The 20,497-nt window shown below is 35.5% G+C and overlaps 1 protein-coding gene across 5 annotated transcripts in view; it reads right to left on the bottom strand.

Annotated features, from left to right (window-relative positions):
* Positions 1 to 18,919: 18,919 nt before the first annotated feature.
* The window catches only part of LOC131066333 (protein IQ-DOMAIN 5), a 35,645-nt gene continuing 34,067 nt past the window's right edge, over positions 18,920 to 20,497 (bottom strand). For all 5 annotated transcript variants that reach the window (XM_058001075.1, XM_058001073.1, XM_058001076.1 and 2 more), the window contains 2 exons: positions 19,931 to 20,044; positions 18,920 to 19,835 (listed from right to left, as the gene is read on the bottom strand). In XM_058001075.1, the coding sequence (XP_057857058.1) occupies positions 19,383 to 19,835; positions 19,931 to 20,044 (567 nt within the window). In that variant the 3' untranslated portion in view covers positions 18,920 to 19,382. The remainder of the gene's footprint in view (positions 19,836 to 19,930; positions 20,045 to 20,497) is intronic.

Below are 20,497 nucleotides of genomic sequence, written 5' to 3'. Positions count from 1 at the left end.
GCACATGGACTATTTTAATAAATGTCTCAAAGAAATGTGATCACATGGAATACTACCATAAGGCAAGATATATAATGAAAAGGTATGTCTAAAAACTTGAGAAAGAACCTAAAGAAATCTTCACATACATTTTATAGTAAGGAGTAAGTCTTGAGTCCTATTAGAGGGAGATAAAGGACACATATAAAGTTGAAAGGTTAGCCAAAGAATGTAAGACAATCCAAAGAAGATAGTCACTAGTAAATTAAGAAGAGGATATCTTGTCTATGATGTAACGACAATATCTACGAGCAATAGTGGGTTCAAGGACAGAGTTAAAAGAGGGCCAATATTGAATGTTCCTAAGCATGGATAGTGATAAAGCTTAATGAAAAGCTATAGTCCATAAGAGAAAGAGTGTGACAGGGTACAATGTCGACACAGATTGGGTATCTTAAGATTATTGAACATTATAATGTCCTATAAAATAAAATATAATTAATGATCCATATTTATACCACACTAACGAAAACATAAACAATGCAAGTAAATATAGTTTATATTCCAACTCTTCAAAAGTCTTTGTCATGCTCAAGGCTATACTTTGTTCTAGTTGATTATTTCATCTTCATGCTTTCTATTTGCAAATATAATTCATAAATGACTCTCCACACAAAATTATCAAATCCAAAATTAAGATAACAACTTATTGCCTAATTTCAATTGGTAAACATATCTCATTTATTGCCTTTTCTGCCATAAATTTGAGTGCCTTCATCCAAAAACCCCCTACTTGGCTCTACGAACCTTCCCTTGGAAATGTTCTTTTCTTGTTTTTGTTTTATTTTACCAAGCTACCTCTTTCTTTTCCTACACAATCTTCCCTACACACATTCATTCTTCACGTGTTGGCTATTTCCTTTTAGCTGCCCTCTTGCTTTGCATAGTCTCCCTTAGTCTCTTCTAATTGTAACACCTATCTCTTATTTTCTCTCACTTTGAAACAACACATAAACCTACACTATGTAAAAGATAGTCTACCACATTTTGCCTATTGTAGGTTTTGCAAGTAATGCTTCCTAAATTTAGCCATCCTTTCATACCATTGCAAACAACCAAGTTGTATACACTACATAGCCCTAATAATTCTTCCCTAAAGTGAGCGACATTACATTTACTATCTTGCAAGGTCCTTTCCCAAAGTTGGTCACTCTCTTCTGCCAACCATAATGGGTCGCCTATCTCCTTGAATTTACTTTTCAAGTTGATGGTTTGAATGCTAGCAATCCTAGCATTAAAGTCACCCATATTAAAACTTCTCCCATGTCACTTAACAAGAAATGTATTTTTTAGTGGGGGCAAAAGGATTTTCATGATCTATATTCCTTTTCTTATAGGATTTGAAGCCTTTAGGAGTGAAGTAGTAAGAAGCTAGTCTTATTGTTACTTGATTTTCAGTTATTTTAAGCCATATGTATTGTTTGTTTGGGTTTTCTTTCTCCACTTTTATATTTTTACTCCAAGTTTTTTTTATTAGAATTATGACTCCAACCTACCTTAACCACTGTCTATGATCTCATTCCAAACTTAAACTTTTTAATACCCTTCAAATTATAGGACCTTACATCCATCATGTATGTGACTCTTTGAAAGAATAGTAATGTATTTTCCTTCTGCTATGGCCCCCGACCCATTAGCTCTTCTCCATGGATATCCTCTACAATTCAAACTTACTATTATCAAGTATTCCTAGGAGGCCTAAATTCCTATTTTTGGTGCATCATTTTGTCATTGACTTGAGCTTTTCCATTTTGTAACCAAGCCCATTTTCTTGCATCTCTTGTTGCTTTTATTTTTTCCCACTCTTCTTGCCATTCATCTTGTTGTATGATGGTTAGATCCTTGTCAAGGTATATTTGTGTACCTCTAAGGAACCTTTTGTTCCTTAAAATCATGTTCTTATCTCATAGGTTCCTGAAGGTAACTCTTATGTGCTTGTTCTTACTATCTCTTATCCATTTTGCAATCCTACTTTCTTGTTTAATGATTCTTGACCATTGTAGTTTATCATTAATGAAATATCTTACTAGCTCTTATGTGATTTATTTCTCGTTGTAGCCATTTAGCCCTTTAATAATGATGTTCACAGCCCTATTATTCCTATCTTTTTCTTCTCTTATCTACCTTCTAACTTGATTTTCTATTATATTTTTATGTCTAACAAACTCTTAAGTACTTGAGCCCAAGATTTGCCCTCCTCTATTTTCTCTCTTAGCTGGTTTTCTTTTATCTCCATTTTGTCCATTGTTGATTGGATCTCTTTTATTTGTGAATTGCTACTTCCTTCTAACCTTTTGACTTTTTTTCCTATTTCAATTTGAACTAAAACCTACCTTATCGAAAACAATTCTTGCTCACCTTTTTCCATGCTTATTTGCAATTTATTTACCTATTCTTTGAACATTTTGTCCTCCCTTGTTAACTGCCAATTCAATTTTGTGACCTTCAATTTGATGTCTTCATATTGATCCCTTTACAAAAGGGTTTGAAGCCTCTTTTTCATTATCATTAACTCATTAATGTATAATTTAGAGACCACATTAGCCATGTTGAAGTAGGACTATATGAATACATGAATCTATCTTAGCCCTTTCTTTTAAATTTGTTGGGTGATTTTCAACCTCAAGCTGCTTAGTACTGATACCATGTGATACATTGAGTCCACTTTTTCCTTTCCTTCAACTTGATTTTGTTCTTGTTGGGTTTCTCTTGTGTCTATCAAATCCTTATGCATATTTTTCTGTAAAAAGATTGCAAATTTAATCTTCTTTGTATGCTTCACTTAAATTCAAATCTACCTATGCCTTAGAATTCCCTTAATCCTATTTTGCATTTACGTAGACACACCTTTCCATTGTGTTTGATGGGTTATTCTGAGGGTATCCTAGCATGCATCCCCCCACATACTACGTGTTTCCCATGTATGAGCATTGAAATTGGGGTATAGAAGAGCAGACTATCCCACTAGGAGGTGAATTGAGAAGTTAAAAGGGATTAAAAAACCCCTTGAGGTAACGGTCCCATCATAGGCCTTTAAGCCTACCTACCTCCTTGAATCTTCTCTATTGTTTCCACACTGCTGACAGTAAAATCCACTAATCCTACTACCTCATTCTGACCTACTATGTTGTTGGTGCCTGTTTCTTTACTGTCTTTGTTTATATCACCCATATCTAATAGTCTTTCACTGTTTACACTATGCTCTTTCATTAGAACCAACCCTTGATTAATTCCCAAGACTTGATATGGTAAAAGATGTTTAATTATGAAAAACTCTCTTGTGCATAGGAAAAAGAACAAAATGAAACAAGATACAAAGAAAAGAGTTCATGATACAAGGTGGGACTCACCTATTTCCGCTTGCCAAAAAACTTATTTTTAAATGATCATACAAAACCCATGAATGTCTACAAAAATCAATCCACTCCCAAGCCCACCATGGACATTTCCTCAATCCATGTCTCATTGGTTGCATAAAACACCAAAACACAAGAAAATGCCAAGCAAGAAATACTAGACATGAGCACTAAAACTAAAGCTAAGAACACTAATTTACCAATACTATAGATCAAATACCAAGTTGAAGTTGCTACACATATCCTGACATATACAATTGAGATAAGGAAGAAGATACATAATTCATTCACTACTATTAAGCACAATGATTGAAACCAAGGACAACAAACAACACCTTTGCCACATTGCATCTCCAAAACCTGTCATTGAGAGATATTGACACAACCAAGGATACAACACCACCTATCATAAGCCTTCATAATGACCTTGAAGCATGTAATGCCTTCTATTAGGTTTAGGCATGTTTTAATCATAATTAATCTATTTCAATATACTTAATGACTTAAATTAAATTGATTAAGAGACAAATCTATCTTAACATGAATCAAATCTGTGAATTAATTTATCAATTATTAATAAGTGAGTTGTTCGTCTACCATATTAGATAATTAATTCTATCATACTAGATAATTAATTTTATCATCCATAATTCTCAATGCGATGGTCAACCTTTGTTACTACTTCAGTTCTAAGGAAGAAGAGGATGTCTATGTTACCAAAGCGCTTAGAGACCAAAATACAATAGGTTCCCTCAAAGTTTACGGATCCAAGCCCTTACCCTATCTTGGGACCATTTTCTCAAAGTTTATGTGACATTGATCCTTACCAAATATTGGGATCATCCTATTGATTGGATGTAGATTGTCCCTCTTTGGAAACAACTTCATCCCCAATGTTATTGACTATAACTGTTAAAACAACACTTCAATACTAGGGATTAATTTATTATATTATTTAATATTAATTATTACATTACAAATTAATTTTAAATATTACATTGTTTATAAATTAATATTTAGATATTGATTATATACAAATATAAGAAGAAATTGGTTATATCATAAATAAATTAATAAGATGAGAAATAAGATAATTGATTATATATTAATATTTATATAGGGATATTACAAAGCAACCAAAGCACTCTATGTGAGCAATAGTGTTGGTGACATGACTGCTTGCCAAAAGTGGTTGGTGGACCACCACACTGGCTTTGGGCACCTCCATGCATAGTGGTGCATAAAACACATCATACATAAATGGGTGTTGTTTTGTTTGATAGTTAGATAAGGTAGTCTCTACTACACTAGTGTTGTTGGCTCATCTCTTAGAGGAACACATTGCCATACAAAGGAGACTAATGGTCTAACATGCGCACCAATTGATTGGGCCAATGTAGGAATTCACTCCTACATGATGCAGGCAATATGGTCCTTTACATCTTTGATCTCTTTCTTATAGGTATACCCACTAAATATTCAACCGATCATCAATAAGATATTTTAGAAACTGTGACCATTGATGAAAGCTTGAACCATGTGTGATTGCCTAGCCTAAATGAAGACAAGTGACAAAGCTTATGATGGGGAAATACCAATAGATTGTCAATCATGATCAATTTGAACTAAGGTAGTTTCTCACCAGAACCATCAAGATGGCTCCATCCTAAAAACATTGTTACAAAAATACACCATAGATACGGAGGAAGCAACACTCAACTTTATTTATAGGATACAAGATTATGCTCATAATTCTTTCAAACCGTCCCAACTGACTGTTATATCCTAAGTTGCCAAATCAGGTACAGGAATAGGAATGGGTATGCAAGTATAAAACACCAATATGGCCAAAATTGTTTTAGAGGTTGGGTACATTTTCGGTACATTTATTGTATGTATGTATACATATGTAGCTAAAAAATAGAATTAAGTTTAGAATGTCATATACCAATACGTATGCTAAACAAAACCATTACAAATTTCAAATTTTGAAACATAACATACTAATTTAAATTCAATTTTCAATATCAAAAAGATCAAATTAGAACCTCATGATAGATAAGTTCTTGTAATGGTGAAAAATTAGGGCTTTCATCCAATCAAGGTAATAACCACTAATTTTAGGCTTAGGAACCACTACATTAAAGAGGGGTGAACCCAAGAGATCTAGCCACAAATCAGCAAAGGATAGGGCTGAGAATTCTATTGGATTCACTAAATTGGAAATTGATACCCTCTTTTATGTGGAATTGTTGAAATGTTGACATTAGGGTAAATGTGTTGGAATTAGAGTAATTATGTGCAAACGATCAGCTACACTTGTCGAATGAACATGGATCTGAGCTATGTAAGAGTATTTGGATATGTTCCCAGAAGAAGCTTTTGAAATGTTAGGACTAGAATGCCCGTTGCTCTGGTCGTCCGCACTTTTTATCGTCCAAAGGGGAACCTGTTCGTCTTTGTAAATAAATCCAATTCTAAATATCGTTATTTTATACCTGTTTCTACACACACTAGAGAAGGGAAATAGGTTGGGAACCAGGGTTTGCCTAAGTCAAACCCCGATTTAGGAATTAACCTTGAATGAAATATTGCAAATACTGAAATAAATAATGGAAAGGTATACCTTAGATCTGCAATTGTTGATAATGATGCTTTGCTTCTTGAATGTAATCACATATGTTGTATGAAATGGCATGAACGTGACAAAACCCTAATCACACACAAATGCTTGCATATGAATGATGTAATTTTTCTCCACAATGGTTGAATGAAAGATATGCAACCTTAAAGACCTCTGAAAAATGCTTGATGATGAATGCACAAACACTTGATTTCTTAGAGATGGAGACTTCAAATCATTAGGATAAAATTATGTTGGTCAAATGTCTTTATATATGAGATTCTAGGTCATTTTACCAATTATGCCAACCTCCAACAGTCATGTTGAGCCACAAATTTCATTTCCCGCTAGGGAGATAGGACCCATCTCACACTTTGAAATGGGGCCTGACCAAGGGGGATCAAGCTACTGGGTGATTTGGTCCCAAACAGGGACCTCAATAAGCCCCAGGGAGAAGGATAACACTCCAATAAATCTATTGGCAAGTGTATATGGCATCAAAAACAGAGTTAAGGCACTGAATGGACCCAGATAGGAGATGAGAGGAAGACATGCTAAAGTAGGGGCACAAACATGATGTGTAAATTGGCTCAATGAAAATTTACGATGCTACATTTAGCCTCCACTTATGAGCCTATGCAAATACTCACGGTAAAGTAGATGAAAGAGATAAAAGAGAGAAGGAACGAGGAGCACAATCACAAGGAGTATAATACATCACTAATTTCAAGGAACTAAGCCCTCAATCTTAGGATCTCAACTAACTCAAACACATCAAGGGCACATAAGACAAGACAAAAATAAAGGGAAAAAGACAAACAAAGACAAAAGGCAAAAGACACAAAAGCTAAAGACTAAAAACAAGACCTCAAGTCAACTAACCGAAGAGAACTCGATATCAAAATGTCTCAACCACTAATATCATCCTTGAAAAATGTCATCTCAAGAATACAAGTGATCACGTAAAAGAGAAAGAGTACACATTATCCATGAACTACAAATAGAAAAGCTACGAGCTCATGAGAAGAAAGAGAGAAGCATGGATAAACATTCTAGATGTGTTTTTCTAGGTGATCCGTGAGAAGAAGAGAGAGGACATGGATACACATTCTAGATGTGTTTTTCTAGGTGATCCATGTTGGGAAGGAGAGTAGGAATAGTCTAGTTGCGTTTTGCTAGTTCCACTCATCCTTGTGTGTGTGTGCAAGTGATGTTTGGTTCCAAGTATATAGCAACTCATATAAGAGTTTGTTTTCTCTAGTTTCGATCATGCTTTAATTTGTTTAAGACATGTAATGAAAATGCAAATGCCAAGGGGCAAGTCTGGTTTCGGGAACATCTCATATAAGATTTTGTTTCCTTTGGTTTTGAGAATGTGCAATCCCATTTAAGATAAATATATGTCTGGTTTCAAGGACATCCCGTGTAAGAGTTTTTTTTCTCTGGTTTTAGAAATGTGCACCACATCTAAGACATGTATCAATGTTGTGTCTAGTTTTAGGCATGAAGCATCTCGTATAAAAGTTTGTTTTCTTTGGTTTTGAGAATGATCACCCCGTTTAAGACATGCAACAATATGGTACAATATAGTACAAAGAGGGCAATATATATGCGTCCCCCCCCCCCCCCCCCCCCCCCCCGCTTCCCCTTAAGATGTCAATATAGCCCTATGTTGATATCTTAAGGAATCTAGAAACAAGGATACCCACCTTCAACACCAAGGAGATATCCTTTAGACAACAATGTTCATAAATCCAAGCTAAAGAGGCAATACTCTTACAAGCAAGGATAAAATAGTTGAAAAGAAGATATCTTGCAACAAGTGTAAAGAGGATCCTTGGAGGAGAACATATATTTTTTCAAAAGACATCTACCTCTAGGAGGAGTTCTTAAACAAACATAACATCTTCTACCAAAATAAGGGAAGGTGACCAAGAATGCATACATTCCCCCTATTGCTAGGTCAAAGGGATTCTTGATGAAGGATGACACACGTTTGACCCAACGTGAGAGGTAAGTTTATAATAGATATACATTGCCAAATGAAAAAGAGGTAGCCAAAGGCATACACCTCTTGCATAAGAGAGAATCCTTGAGCAAACAACAACTTTACACAAGGAATAACATCAAATCATAAGCAAATGCCACTCAAAAAAGGAAAAGTAGGTCATTAGAAAGGATAAGAGAGAGATCATTGTCCCCCAAGTGTAAGGACATTGAGAAGAATTGGAAAACATCTAAGGAGAGATTCAACATAAGCCAATGGACAATATACTCACATGGAGGAATATTCAATGCAAAAAAAGACATTAATATATATATATATATATATATATATATATATAATGCAACTCTAAAGAAGAGGTAATCTTCAAAGAGAAATAGAGAAAGGATTGGAAGAAGGATCACATACTCCCCTAAGGAGAGATTAATCATAAGAGACATACCCTTCCATGCAAGAAAGGATATCAAATCATGAAAAATGCAAGCCCTAAAGAGAATAGTGAAACCTAGAGAGAAAAGAAACAAGATAGAGGCAAGAATGAACTATGTTGCTACCCCAAAATGTTTGTAATTAAAAAATAATCACCTCTTATGACAAAGAGCTCCCAATTAAGTTAGTTTCTTGTTTCATAGGATGAGGAGAAACATGAAAGGTGAATAGAGTGCTAAGGCACTACTTTCTCACCAAGGAAGAGAGCAAAATCAGTTGTGTCAGATATGCAATCCTAATCATATAGATCTTGAACAAATGTTTTAAATGCTTTACATATTCCAAGAGAATGAGCACAACTACAATGAAAAAGACAATTTTCATTATCTTCCTTATGTTTATTGGTGAATTTTATGGAAGGAAAAACATTCTTATCATACTTCAATCTCCAAAAGATTCTAGTAGCTAATTTCTCTTGATCATCAATGGGATTGGATCTTGTCTCTTTTGATGTAGGACAAGGGTTGTTAGAAGAAGGATTGTCATCTATGATTTTAGCAGTTCCATTATCAACTAGTTCCTGCATACTCTTTTGAAAATTGAGACAATCATTAGCATGATGGTCATGAGTTTGATGATATGAGCCAAAAGGAGTGTTTGAAGAAGAAGCACCCTTAGATGGACGATAAGTCTTATGTCTTGCAAGATAATCCTTAATTTTTTTAATTCTAAGGAGATCATCCAAAGGGGAATCATGGTAATGTCCTATAATATCGTACTAGCTTGTGTAGGAGGGTTTATAGGGACTCTAACTCCTTGTTCAAATTTCCCAAGTCCTTGCCCTCTAAAACATTGTTTTGATATTATGTTATAGCCACTCTTATGAGAATTTATTAATTGAGGAGGAACATTATAATGGATCTCTTTGAAATTTGTAGTGTAAGTGTATTTAGAAGGAGCAAAGGGAAAAGTAGATGAAGGAATATCTTGTGCAGGGAGATTTTCTTTTCTATCATCATGCATATCCTCTTTGATGGGTTGGGAAGGAAGATCCTTATCATCTAAGGCCTCATCTTTACTTAATGTTATGCTGGGAGATATATCATGAATGAAATGCATAACATCATCTTCTTTGCAAATATTTTGATGGTTAAGATAGGCTCTAGGAGAATAAGGGGGATCTAGAGAGATTGAAACACCAATATCTTGATTTTGCCCCCCTTGCACTAGGGTATGTGTACGAGAAGAATATAGTGCCATGTTGCTCTTCAATGTTTTCTCTACATTAGAGAGATCATTGATAGGAGAATTAGCTTGTTCTTCATTCACATTAGATACCCCAGGAGAGGTGCAAGTATTAGGTTTTCCATTAGCATCTCTAGGATCGGGACCTACAAAAGATTTCATGCAATCTATATATGAAATGCATTTCCCTAAAAATATCATCATTAAACAACATGTACTATAAATGAAATATTTGAGATCTGATTGATTGAAATAAAGGATTCTAAAAATGCAATATGCCAAAGTGTTATGAATGAAAAGAAGCAATGTGAAATGAAAGAAACCATTATCCAACACATGATTATGATAGATGTAAGTAAAAAGCAATGTAATCATGAGTAAAATAGCAAATAAATCAGATCTAGTAAGCACCATTATGAATGTCCAAAATCAGATCTGAAAATAGATTTGAAAATTATGCAACCCACAAATCAAATTAACCAAAATAAATTAGGGTTTTTGTGAACTAAACCTCTAAATTTATGCAATTTGATTAAAATAAGATCTATAAATGCGAAATCAAAATTTAAATTGTTCACAAATCAAGTCTGGAACAATTAATCCAAATTAGACAACTCACGAGCTCAATTTTAGAATTAAAAATTAGGGGTTTTTTTATTTAACCTCTAAATTGTTTAAATTCAATTGGAAATTAAACTTGTAAATATAATTTTGAATTTTAAATTGCATAAACACTCAGATCTAAGAACATAAACCAAAATTAAAGGTGTAAGGATTCAAGCTCACCAAAATGTAATGGTTAAAAATTAGGACTTTCACCCAATCAAGGTAAAAACAACTAATTTTAGGCTTAGGCACCATTACAATAAAGAGGGGTAAACCCAAGAGATCTAGCCGCAAATCAACAAAGGATAGGACTGAGAATTCTATTAGATCCACTAGATTGGAAATTGATACCCTCTTTTAAGTTGAATTGTTGAAATGTTGAAATTAGGGTAAATGTGTCAGAATTGAAGTAATTATGCACAAACAGTAAGTTACAGTCATTGGATCGAGCCACAAACCTGGATATGAGCAATGTAAGAGTATTTTGATCTGTTCTTAGAAGGAGCTCCTAAAATGTTAGGACCAAAATGCTTGTCGCTCTGGTCCTCCACACTTTTCGTCATCCAAAGGGGAATTCGTTCGTCTTTATAAATAAAGTCAATTCTAAAGATCACAACTCTGTACTTGTTCCTGTGCACACTAGAGAAGGGAAATAGGTTGGGAATGGGGATTTGGCTAAGTCAAACCCCGGTTTAGAAATTAACCTTGAATGAAATATTGCAAATACTGAAATAAATAATGGAAAGGTATATCTCAGATCTGCAATTGTTGATAATGATGTTTTGCTTCTTGTATGTAATCACATATGTTGTATGAAATAGCATGAGCATGACAAAAACCTAGTCACGTGCACACATGCTTGCATATGAATGATGTAATTTAGCTCCACAATGGTTGAATGAAAGATATGCAACGTTGAAGACCTCTAAAAATGTTTGATGATAAATGCACAAATGCTTGATTTCTTGGAGATGGAGACTTTGATTTGTCAATGTTGGTGTAAATTATGTCTCATAACTACACTTTGCTTGAGTTGACTTAGGGAAGTGTGCACATAGGGATGATACATGTAGGAGAAATTCTACCTTTTGTGGTCTTATCTTGTTGTTACATTCCACGTTTGATGGGTGATCCACCTCTTGTGGAATATTTTATTATTTCTCCTACCTACTCTTGTTTCTCATTGAGCCACATGCCATGATTGTGTGCTCAAATATTCATATGGCCTTGCCTTTATAAGCAGAATCATCTTACATTCTATGGAATGATCCAGTTGATTGTATTTTGCATCTTGATTAGAATACGATTTATTCTTATCAAATATATTCTCTCTCTCTTATGTTATTCATTGTTTTCTAGATCTTGGCTATATTTAACAAATTCTTACATGGTATCAGAGCCATTAGGGCTTCATTGAGTAGTCTTTTTGGAGACACTTTGGAGCATTTCATTTTTGGATCTAAGGAACAGTGAAAATTGGGGGCATCCTACGGTGTTTTCAACCTCACCATTGAGTCTAGGAGGCCATTTCCATATATTTTGAGTATAAATTTGCCTATATTTGGTGAAAAGTGAATTTCGAGCTTTGGAAGAAAAATTTACCCAATTTGGGTAGTACGATATGATTTTGTTTAAAAAAAAAAAAATTCTATGATTTTTTTTAATATTAAATCTCAATTAATTCACAGTTTTATTTTTTAAGGGGCACTGTAAAAAAAATTTATTTCAAAAAAAAATTAAAAAAATATATATATATATATAGTTTTGCTTTTTTTTTGGGAGGGGGGTGGTTTAACCCCCGCCCAAGGTCGTACACTACACAATGTTTGGCAAGGATCATACTTTGTATTTCAGCCCTTGCCACCTGCACCGCGCCCTGTTCTCTGATGCCACCAGTCGCCCGTATTCTGTGACCGCTATCGTACTCTCTCAGCGGCCACTTCACTTCTTGACCGCCTACTCCCACTAGTTTTTCCGCTTTGACCACTGCCACTACTGCATTTTGCCAACCATCACCACCATTGGTCGCCCTCCTATCGGCCTCCGCCATCCTGCCAAACCCCCCACTACCCTTTCTGGCACCACCTCTCTTGCTCTGACCGCCACACAGCCCCTTGCTACTCGTCGCCCAAGAACTTTCATGCCTCATTAAACAACACGTGGCAGTCATCTACTGTGCCACACAGAGAAAATAGATTAGCAATTGTGTCCACCACCACATCCCTGCCATCTAGAGTGCCACATCATATTTTGTGGACTAGTCATTCAGTACATGCATGCTTTTTGTACAATCTGTACCGTCACATCATCCATACAGAGCCACTTACATTTTGCCACATGTCATTTCGTACCATATGGACGCCACGTAGGACAAGTGTTTTTTGGTGATGACGGCTAGACGAGCATCAATTTTAATTTCGCGAAGTGTTGATGTCATCCTGCATCATCACCTTTTTTTTAAAAATCGGACCCCCTCTCATTTTGCTTTCTGGTTTCAAAGACGAACTTTGAAAGCTCATATCTCACTCATTTTAGCTCTTTTTTAGTGCAATTTCTTTTTAATTTGGGCTAATTTTTTGTGCTCTTCGTAGTGGTGGTGGTATTTTCTAATTTTGGTGGATAAATTTTTTATAATTTTTAATTTTTCACAACTGTACCTATCCAATCCTCAATTTTGCAACTTCAGAGGCTTCGTTTGGGCTCATACGACCTCCTTCTCAGGTGTTGTCTTTTTTTAAAGTGCATAATTTCTCATCTACTTTCACGTGGAGCTCTCAGATTTTTACCATTTTGAGTAGAAATTGTACTTTCAGTATTTGGTCATTTTTGGCCTATTTGGTACTTGTAATTTGCTTGGATCTCATTCTAGATCACTTGCAATATTTATTTGAGTCTCTTATAGTCTACTTGAGGAAGTTGTAAAGTTGAGATCAGAAGTCCACTTTGTCATTTTTTGCAAGTGGCCCATTGTACACGCACTAAGTATAAAGTGTCAAATCATCATTTTGGGGTTTTTTTTTAAGAGTGAATTTTTTTTTTTGGGGGGGTGTCTTGTGTGATTGTGCCTCTCTTTATCTTGTGCTCTTGCATTTTGTTGCTATGGGTTCTCCTAAATTTCCACTTTTAACTCCACATAACTACCTTTCATGGAAAATTGATGTATGAAGTTAATGGAAAAGGGATTAACTCACCATATTGATGAAACTATCACTGTGCCAACTGCTCCTAAAGTTGATACTAGTGCTTACATGGAATGACTCACTAAAAATGTTATGGCACTAGGGACAATGAGGAAATACATATCAAAGGATCTCATCTTTCACATTGATAAGTATAAAACAACTAAGGATGCATGGGATGTCTTAGGAAAATTGTATGAGATTAGAGGCTATCAACTTGATGATGATCACACCATGTTGGATCCCAAGAAATTTGATACATCCAAGACTGTCACTAAGGCAAATGAGCTACGAGCACAACATAAGGATTGTGGCATGGATAAGAAGGATGTGCGGTTGGTCTGCAACCTATTGGGAAATATTTCATTAGAATATGCAACATTTGTTTCTAGCTTCCAAACTCATCGCTTGACAATGGGTAGTTCTTTCACTATTCCCTCATTTGATGCATTCACAGAGATGTTGATGTTGGAATAGTCAAAATTGTTGAGCATGGGGATTCTCAAACCTTCAAAGTGCATGGCTTTGGTGGCTAATCAAGGAAGTCAAGAGAATCAAGGAAAGGATTCCAACAACAAGAAGGAGTTCAAGCCTAAGACACAACAAGATAGAGCACAACTTCCTCTCCACAACAAAAGGATTCTTGTTCATATTGCAAGAAAAATGGTCATGATGAGCATCATTGCCACACCAAGCAGATTGATGAGTTGACCAACGTCCTCAAGAAGAACAACATTGATTTGTCATCCACTTACAAGAAAAAGGATTCATCTCCCTCCCCTTCCTCATAGTCAAAAGGAAAGGGACAAGCTCTTTGTGCTACTACAAGTCATGATTCAAGGAGATGGCTTCCAGATTCAAGAGCTTCTCATCATATGGCATCGTAGTCTATGTTCTCTTCATTTGAGCCTTTTAGCATGCCACCGATTTTGATGGGCAATCATACATATATGAAGGTGATTGGGAAAGGATCTATTGCCATTGGGGACAACTCCTTCAATGATGTGTTGTGTATACCCCATTTGACAAACAATCTTCTTTTCATCTATCAGATCACTCATGGGGCAACAAGGAAAACTGTGAAGTTCACACTTGATTTAGTTGTCATTAGAGACTTGGAAACTAGAGCTATTATTGCTACAGGGGTGGTGGATCATGCACCTCGGTTGTACTCCTTTGCAGATTTTGTTCCTATTGATGAGATTGATTCTTCACATGATGATCACACTTCTTGTGTTGATTCGGATATCAAGAAGAACTTTGGTTACTTGAACTTGGGTATTCTCACATGTGACCCCCGTTCTTGAGCCTTGCATTTCATCTTCTCCTATTGATATCACATCTACTATTGTACCTGATGATGCAAATGTTACTACGGTTTGGGCTTCTTGTGATTCAGTGCAGCAGGATATCCCTTGTCTTCCAGCTTCAGTTCCTTGGGATGACTACTTGATAGACATTGCAGGTTTGTTTGTGGAGTCCTACATTGCAAATTTGGGAGACATCGTTGATGACATTCATCTTCTCTTTGATGAAGATGATCCTTCTTCAATTGTTGTGAGGGAATACTTTGACCCTCTTGTTTGTTCTCTACATGATCATTCTTTCGAGGTTGACATGATTGAGGATTCTTATGCACAACACTTGGAGGAGGTCTCTTTATCCTTAGAGGAGACATGTGAGTCTTTGGATCGTGTTCTACATTCATCTCCACTAGATCTTGGATTGCTTTTTCAATAGTGTGGATTAGAACACCTAATTTGGAGGGGGTAACTTTTATCATCGACACGGGAACACTTGAGCAGTTTTCAGAGACTCCATAAATCTTGAGTTTTTTTCCTTCATCTTTCCTTCATGATTGGGGAGATTTCACGATTACACCTTAGGTTTTGTTTCTTCCTAACATAAGGAATGTTGTTCGACGATCGTGGAGCAATTTTTTCATTCAATTTTGAGCTTCTACCATTGCTGCACATTCTACATTGAGGGGGGGCTACTTGGTCTCTCTTCTCTCTTATGGGGGTGATTTTTCCCTCATATGGGGTTTTGTCCTTCTCATTCTTCTTTGAGAGTTATTTTGTATAGCTATTCATCTCTCTTTTTTTTGGGGGGGGGGGGGGGGGGGCGAGTATTTTCCCACATGGTTTTTCTCTCTTTCTCTATTTGTGAGAGATTGCATTGGTTTGATTGCATTTGCATTTGTACATGGGTACCTTACATGGCCTAGTAGCCAAGACCCATCTTGCATTGTTAACTTGAGTCTGCATTCCCCTAAGTTGCACTTAACGAGAGGTGTTGGTGTAAATTATATCTCATCATTACACTTTACTTAAGTTGACTTAGAGTAATGCATTTCATAGTAGTTTGCATATGAGACACTTAGGGGTGCACATAGGGATGATGCATGTAGGAGAAATTCCACCTTTTGTGGTCTTATCTTGTTGTTGCATTCCACTTTCAATGGATGATCCACCTCTTGTAGAATATTTTATTATTTCTCCTACCTACCCTTGTTTCTCATTGAGCCACATGCCATGATTATGTGCTCACATATCTATGTGGCCTTGCCTTTATAATTAAGCTCATCTTACATTGTATGGAATGATCCAGTTGATTGTATTTTGCATCTTGATTAGAATACAATTTATTCTTATCAAATATTGTCTCTCTCGTCTTATTCATTGAGCTCTAGATCTTGGCTATATTTGACAAATTCTTAAGAGTCAAGATACAATTAGGTTAATCAAATGTCTTTATATAGGAGATTCTAGGTCATTTTACTGATTAGGCTGACCTGCAAGGGTCATGTTGAGCCACCAATTTCATTTCCCGCCAGAGAGATAGGACCCATCTCACACTTTGAAATAGAGCCTAACCAAGGGGGACCAGGGTGCACCTCAGTCAGGGACCTCAATAAGCCCCAAGGAGAAGGATAATGCTCCAAGAAATCAGTTGGCAGGTGTATATGGCATCAGAAACGGAGTTAAGACACTGAACGGACCCAAATAGGAAATGAGAGGGAGACACACTAAAGTAGGGGCACAAACATGAGGTGTAAATTGGTCCAATGACATTTTACAACGCTACAGTTCTGAGTTCAATAATCAGCACTGCAGGTCTTAAAAATATCAAAAAGATCAAACTAGAATCACTAAATACTTCAAAAACATTTCGGCGTCTAAAAATGCCAACCTCGGATGTACCCACAGGAGACTCATTTCAGAGTTCGTACGTTTTGTACCTAGAATCTCCTAGAAAACCCCACGATTCAGCAACTTAGGTAATATCAATTCTGCAATAAAATTCTTAAAACTCATATAAGATAATACTATTATTATCTTAAATATTTGAGTATGTAGCAGTCCTAAATCTGACCTCAGTTGGCATTTCCTCACTACTAACTACTCCCCCTCCCTAAAAATAAAGATTGTAATGCAACCCTCCCAGTAAACTAGTTACAAAGACAACCTACATGGAACCAAAGGCAGCCTCCTCTTCCAGTTTTGAACTCCACGATGCTCTATCGATGGTTTTAAACTTTACTATACCTTCAAACTTGGTGTAATCTGCAGTTTGACCTGGGTTATAGATAAGCCTCATAAAAATCAGTTTTTGAGTAACTTAATTTTTCTTAAAAACTTTTGAATCAAGAACTGATCTACCTGTTCATTGTATGTTATCAGTTTCTTACAAATACGTGGATGCTGCTCTAAACTTAGATCATCAGCATTTGGTATCATTATCTTTTGTCAAATTATTATTCATTACATCCATGAATGATCATTCTAGATGGAGGATTTAACAGAAAAGATGATGCTAAAAAAAAACGGCATCTAACCCTGATTTTGTTCCTTGCAATGTTATTCAAAACATGGATGAGTTTAGAGCTTCAAACAAAAATGTGTTTGGATGGCTATTAAAGATCAATTTTCGGCAGAAATTTGTTGTTTTCATTGATGAAAATAATTTAACAGTTGCTTCCTTTCAATTATCTTCATTGGCTTCAAAATTCCCTTATCGTCTCAAACTACTTTTAGGAAGAAAAGGAGTGCTGATTTGGGGCTATACTTTTTACCAAAAATACATACGCAATCTGTATCCATGCTCAATGCCAACTATAACATTTTGTTATCAAGCTTAATTCAAGCATGATACTTGCAGTTTTTAAGTGGAACAAGATTTCAATCAACAATAGCTTATTTTGACATTACAGGACATGAATAAATCCACTATAATTGAACCATGATACTATTATGCATAAGTGGAACAAGCTTTCAATCAACAATACCATATTTTGACAATTTAGGACAAAACTAAATCCATTCGTGCTGAATTTATACAATAACTGTTAATAAAGAAAAGCTTATCCCAATAGTCGTGATTGGACTCATGTAGTCTTTAAGTTCATATTATTAGTCTGAGACAAAGGTCTCAATCTTACCATCTCTTGAGTGAAAATTGACGTAAAATGATGGAATGAGTAATTTTCTGTCAATTGACAAATTCTAAGTACCAAAAGTATAATCTTACCTTACTGCCTTTGTCCACCTCGGGAATAAAGGAAGTCAATTTATCGCTCATAGGAAATAAGGCAGAGCCATTATAAGCCAATCTAAAGCTGAAAATTAACAAGGGCAGCAAACAATCTATAAGCATTTGTATCAGTGCTTGATTTTCTATTTTATATATATATATATATATACCAAAATGTTCATGCTAAAAAAGACAATCAAATCCAAAAGCTACTAAACAAATTGAATTTATTTTCTAAATATTACATGGGCGTCAAAGAAAACAAAGAAGAAGTCACAACTGGAGAAAAGGAGAAAACTCCTCTTCAAAAGAGAGAAAAAAGGATGAAGGACTAAGAAGCCTCTGAAACAATATCCAAAAAAGAATAGGAACATGAAGAACCTCCTCTGAAGCTTGAAGAAGCTATAGATAGCTATCAACAAAAGACTGCTATATATAAATATATATATATGGTTTTGTAGAAAAGTGGACCTTCACATTCATATCAAAAAACAGAACTAAAACATGCAAATGCAATCTGACATTGTTATGGAATGTGTTTGAATTTTATGACTTCAAGAAGGAAAAAAGTTATAGACCTTTGGTTGACAGCATGCCAACTTTAAGGCAAATTAGAACCAAAGAAAAAATGTATTCTTAGACTGTAAGGATACAAATTTATCCACATAATTCTCATGTTATGAGTTTATCTGCAAATTCTTGTTTTCTTGAAGGCAGCAATTAGGATAGAGACATTTAAGTCCAAAAATTATCCCTCGAGCACATCTATATTTGGCTTACTTTTAAAATAAACATATTAGCAAATCGTTTCCTTCTGGAGAGAAATTTAAAACAGTTACAACTTGTTTAAGCATTTTTTCAGTGCATAAAAAAATTCACAATTATACATACTGTACACAAGCTGTACTGAGACAAACTTTCCTTCGCATTACTCACTTCAAGCTTGTGCACACAAAACAAGTACAAAAACACTTTTTTTGAAGCACTAAAAGCAGATAATTTTCCCGACTAAGAAAAAAGTTGCAATCTGTCTACTTCTTTAATGCAAACCAGAATAGAAGTATGTCTTCAAGAGAGTAATCTTCTTTGGACAATGAACATGATTCACTTTACCAAATTCTTATATACTAGAAGCAAAAGGATTAAAGCCAGTAGAAGCTTCCTAGTCCAACCTGCACTTCTCAATGCCACTACACAAAATCCATGACAAGCATTCACTCTATTTATTTGCAGTCCCCATATCTTGTCTATCCAACCTATCTGAGAACCTTGAAACAATATTTCTTTCTCCCTCCAATTTCTGTAACAATATTCTCATTACATAGCTTTTGGATTTCAACAGCATTGCTTATTTTCCCATGTGATTATCAAGAGGCCAATATTCCAGCATCTACAACCTGGCTCACTTTTTGTCGGGCCTTATTCACCTTTTGCATAGCTGGTTTATCATGCTTTGGCAGAGGTGATTTTTTCTTTGCCTCAGAATCAGTGATATTTGGGTGTTCTTTAGAATTGTCAATGTAGTTGTCACTGTCACGTGAGGAAGATTTTTCTGGAGAAGGCGGCTTTACATTCATCTGACCCATTTTGGAATAAGGCATGATTGCTTTCTTTGCATTAACCCCCACCAGATGCTTGTGGCCATTTATGTGCCCATTTGTAGGATTGTTGTTTTCCAAGCCATCCTTCATACCTTGAGAAAGCAAGCGATTTTCCCATGGACGGGCAGCAATCCAGCGTTCTATCCAGCTCCAACCCCAATTAGTTTTATCAATTTCATATCCAGCATATCCAAGGTTCGATTTTGAGCTAGCTCTCCACTGCAGAAACACTGGAACCATAAGGCCCTTCACACAACAAATCAAGTTCTGAATGAAATAAGGGCAGAATTAAACATATAGATTTGAATACATGCCTGATGAGAAAAAGCATATGCCATGGCTCTTTCACGTCTGACAGAAGCTTCTTCCCTCTGTTGTACCCTTGCTATAATTTCTTCCATTGTTTCTGCACCATCCAGCCAGTCAACCTGTGTTCATAAAAATTTTGCAAAAAGGTTTAAGTAGTTGAAAAAATATATTTAACTGGGCAAAATATTCACGGGTATATAATTAGACTCACTGGCAAGCCATTAGCAAAAGCATGGCCAGGTAAATCAGCCTTACAAAGGTTCTTTTGCATCAGAAAATAACTTTTTCAAGCGAGCACTCCAATTTTCTCAAACTTAAATATATTTTCACATGTGTCATCATTCTTTTTACCGATTATGTATTTAATTTCTTCCGATTCTTTCTTCCTAATCAATATTGTAATTTTTCCATATTATATGATTTCAATCAAGAAGAGTGCCATGAGTAATATAATATTCCGGTCTAAACAAAATGTAGTTATGTAATGCAAAACAAATAGAATATGCAAGAATATTTGCATCAGCAGAGCTACACTAGGATACGGTAGTCATTTCAATTCAAAAACACAACAT

The sequence above is a fragment of the Cryptomeria japonica genome, chromosome 3 (assembly GCF_030272615.1).
Source record: "Cryptomeria japonica chromosome 3, Sugi_1.0, whole genome shotgun sequence".
Lineage (NCBI taxonomy): Eukaryota > Viridiplantae > Streptophyta > Pinopsida > Cupressales > Cupressaceae > Cryptomeria > Cryptomeria japonica.
The sequence above is the reverse complement of the archived record's forward strand: the minus strand, read 5'-3'. Positions and strand labels throughout refer to the sequence as shown.